General features: G+C 64.9%; 1 protein-coding gene across 1 annotated transcript; it reads right to left on the bottom strand.

Moving 5' to 3' along the window:
* Positions 1–997: 997 nt before the first annotated feature.
* On the bottom strand, positions 998–2,435 carry COX6B2 (cytochrome c oxidase subunit 6B2). The gene is made up of 4 exons (XM_006749806.3): positions 2,339–2,435; positions 2,095–2,224; positions 1,288–1,388; positions 998–1,176 (listed from the first exon to the last, which is right to left on the bottom strand). The coding sequence occupies exons 2-4, from the start codon at positions 2,204–2,206 to the stop codon at positions 1,123–1,125; spliced, it is 267 nt and encodes an 88-aa protein (XP_006749869.1). The 5' UTR covers positions 2,207–2,224; positions 2,339–2,435; the 3' UTR covers positions 998–1,122.
* Positions 2,436–3,351: the final 916 nt, after the last annotated feature.

Genomic DNA, 3,351 nt, shown 5'->3' with positions numbered 1-3,351 from the left:
CACAGGTCAAGAGGCTTGTTCAGTTGTTATGATTAGTAATAGCCACCTTTGAACCCCGGGATTGAACAGGCCTCTTGAGACTACTTCAGGCAGAGTGTGGGTCCAGCCTGTCCCAGGAAGCATAAGAGCTTCAAGGAGAAACAGTGGGATCCAGTCCTCCCCCTGCTCAGGACTTAGGCCAGGCTAGAATCCCAGGGCTCTGTGCTTGTTAGAGGTCACTCCTCAGCCTTGGCCAGGGTGCGGGTGGGAGGGTTAGACAAGTGACATTTCAAGGGGCATTTGGAATCAGAATGAATCTCAGTGTTGCCACCTCTGAGGCTGGCTGAAGGCAGGCCCAGCGCCTGGATGGGGCAGGAGCAAAGAATTATCCAGACAGGAGCTCAGAGCGTCCTGGAGGAGCATCCTGGAGAAACTGACGTGACAGGTATCTGTGGAGACCCACGGAGGAGACTGCTCGGGCTGGGGACGGTGCTGGAAGGCCGAGGCCAGGCGTGCAGAAGACTGTTGGGAGGGGCGCGCGGGATGAGACCGGGGTGTACTTGGAGGGAAATGGAGTCAGACAGGGGCAGGGGAGTGATGGAGAGTGGTGAAGAGCTGGGGACGGGTCCGGAGCTGGGGAGGGAGGGTTGGGGTCAGCGCTGGGGAGTACACAACCAAACAACCCCCCAGAACTTGGGAATGCAAGTCCCAAAGGAGTCTGCGGAGGTAAGAGGCGAAGATCCTGAGGGAGGAGATGAAGGGCGCACCAGGTGTGGGGATGGACAGTCAGGAGCACCCTCGTGGGCAAGTGCTGTCCTCCACGGAGTGGAGGGCGGGCGGCCGCTGCCCGCTGGAGGCACTGGAACGGGGGCAGGAGGGGCTGGGCTCGATCCTGCCCTAGAGACTGACGATCCTCCCTCCATCCCTGCCCCCTCCTCATCAGAACCAGTAGCGTTAGCTGCAGGGCACTGACACAGGAAGGACTTCTCCAGCCCCCACGCCAGATATGAGGCAGAAATAGCAGCAACAGAGATTTATTGGTGCCTCACAGACTGGGGAGTGGATAGCCGGGGCCGGGTCTCCGCGAGACGCCAGGATGTGCGGTCAGAGCGCTGATCCTTCGGAGGAGCGGCACTCAGGCCGTCAGATTTTGCCCGCGAAGGTCCCGTCCTGGATCTGTTGGGTCCAGCGCTGCACCTGGGGGGGGGGAGTGGCGGGAGGGGAGGCAGAGGGCGCCGATTCAGCTACACGGGACCCTCCACCCTCGCCCCGGCCGGCCGGCCGCCGGCGCCCCCTCGGCCTGCTCACCCAGCTCATGGGGCACAGCGAATGGAACACGCGGAAGTAATACTGGCAGGGCTGCGTGCTCTTCCCGCGGCGGTTCATTCTCTTGACGCAGCGGTGGTAGTCTGCAGGGTGGGGCGGGGAGGGCCGGCGGGGTGGCTCTGCGGCCCCGCCCCTCCCGGCCTAGCACCGCCCCTTGCTCCCGCCCCCAATGATGGTCCCACCCCCTCCGTCCCCTCGCCCTCCACGACTCAATCCCGCCCCTCCCCTCCAGGCCCCCTCCCTCCACGGCCAGACCCCGGTCTACTATGGTCGGCTCACGCGCTCCAGACCAAGCCCCGCCCACTCCCGGCCAGGCCCTGCCTCTCCCTCCCTCGCCCCGCCCCTCCAGGACTCGGTCCGGGCCCTCCAGACCAGGCCCCGCCCACTCCCGGCCAGGCCCTGCCTCTCCATCCCTCGCCCCGCCCCTCCAGAACTAGGTCCCGGCCCCCCAGACCAGGCCCCGCCCACTCCCGGCAGGCCCCACCCCACCATGGTCGGCTCACCCACTCCAGACCAGGCCCCGCCCCTCCAGGACTGGGTCACGGCCCTCCAGGCCAGGCCCCGCCTCTCCCTCCCTCCAGGACTCGGTCCCGCCCCCTCCACACTAGGCCCCGCCCCTGCCGGGTAGGCCCCGCCCCTGCGGACCGTGGTTCTCCCCCCACCCCTTTCCACCCCAACGGTCTCCGCCGCCAAGGCGGGTCCCAGACCTTCCCATTTTCAGGTGGGGTGCTCCCCTTCCTGCGTCCCCTGTCTCACCCCCTGCCCCTAAACTGGCCCGCAAGGTCTCACCCAGGAAGTTCTGGTAGCAGTTTTGGGTCTGGTTCTGGTTGGGGAAGCGCGGGTCAAAGGGCGGTGTTGACCATTTCCCCTTGGGGGGCTTCTGGGAATCAACATCCAACATCCACGGAGGCGGCAGTTCCTGCGGGGGAAGGGGGGCTCCGTGGGGCTTGGGGGCGCCCCTCGTTCCGACCCGCACCCAGCGGCTGGCCCCCACCCGAAGCCCAGCCCCTGATCCCACCCGCCCTGCCCTCACCAGAGTGATGTCAACGTGTCACTGGGTCAGCTGTCCTTGTGGCTCCGTCCAGGGGTGCCCCTCGCTTCTGAGTCTCGGGGGTCCAGCCCAGGAGAAACACGACCCCTGGCAGGATTGGCTGGGACCCCTGGACCCCAGCCAATGGGAGCAGCGGCGCTGCAAGGGATGTTCCAAGACGCCGGGCGGGGTCTGCGTGGACCCCACCCCCGCCGCCTCCTGCCCCCAGCCCCACGAAGCTCTTGGGGGTCCCCCGCGCACACACAGGCACCCAGGCACGACTTTTGCCGAGTCTCAGACTCAGGCTTTTAATCTCTGCGAAGCTGGGCCACCCCGCGGGCTCTCCCCTGTCCCGCTCCCCGCCCCCCAATATATAAACGTAGAGATAGCTCTGGTCTCTACCGGAGAGGGAGCATCCCCCCGCCCGGCCTTTTCAGCACCCTGCTTCTTACGGTAGAGGTGCACAGCACCATGGGGGTCCGTGGGGAAGAGGAAAGAGCCAGGGTGGGGTCTGAGCTCCTGGACTCTGGTGCCAGGACTGAGGCGGGTCTGTGGGGTCTCGGGCTACCTGGCCAGGCTGGGCTCCTTTGGACACTTTGGCAACTGAGATTGAGTCCCCCGAATCCCGCTATTGAGGGCTCTCGGAACTGAGCATGCTGGAGAGAGAGAAAAAGCCAAAGGGGGCTTTGGGGGCCACAGGGAGAGCACCCTGAGTGCTCAGTAAACTCGTGCTAAATGAAGTGTGAGCTGGAACAGGGTTCCCCCCAACCCCCGCGTCTTCCTGTCCCCGATGTACCTCCCAGTTCTTCTCCCTCCTGCCTAGTTGCTCTCGAGCCCAGCTGTGCATCCTTCACACCACATCCAAGAGCACTAACGTTGCTCCCCTCTCAAGAATCGCTCTGTGCCCACTTCCTACACCAGCTACCTCTCCAGGTCCCTCCTCCCCTTCCAGCAAGCTACTTGCAAAAAGCTGGTCTGCTCCTCATCTCCGAAGCCCCTCTTTGTGAATGTACGGA

This window comes from Leptonychotes weddellii, unplaced genomic scaffold, assembly GCF_054177405.1.
Source record: "Leptonychotes weddellii isolate Sample4059 unplaced genomic scaffold, ASM5417740v2 HiC_scaffold_10397, whole genome shotgun sequence".
NCBI lineage: Eukaryota > Metazoa > Chordata > Mammalia > Carnivora > Phocidae > Leptonychotes > Leptonychotes weddellii.
The sequence above is the reverse complement of the archived record's forward strand: the minus strand, read 5'-3'. Positions and strand labels throughout refer to the sequence as shown.

Excerpts from the sequence above, each read along its gene's own strand:
- COX6B2 (XM_006749806.3), bottom strand. The coding sequence starts at position 2,206 with ATGTTGGATGTTGATTCCCAGAAGCCCCCCAAGGGGAAATGGTCAACA. Across the intron at positions 1,389-2,094 it reads CTGCTACCAGAACTTCCTGG|ACTACCACCGCTGCGTCAAG; the intron begins GTGAGACCTTGC and ends CCCACCCTGCAG. Across the intron at positions 1,177-1,287 it reads CGCTGTGCCCCATGAGCTGG|GTGCAGCGCTGGACCCAACA; the intron begins GTGAGCAGGCCG and ends CCCCCCCCCCAG.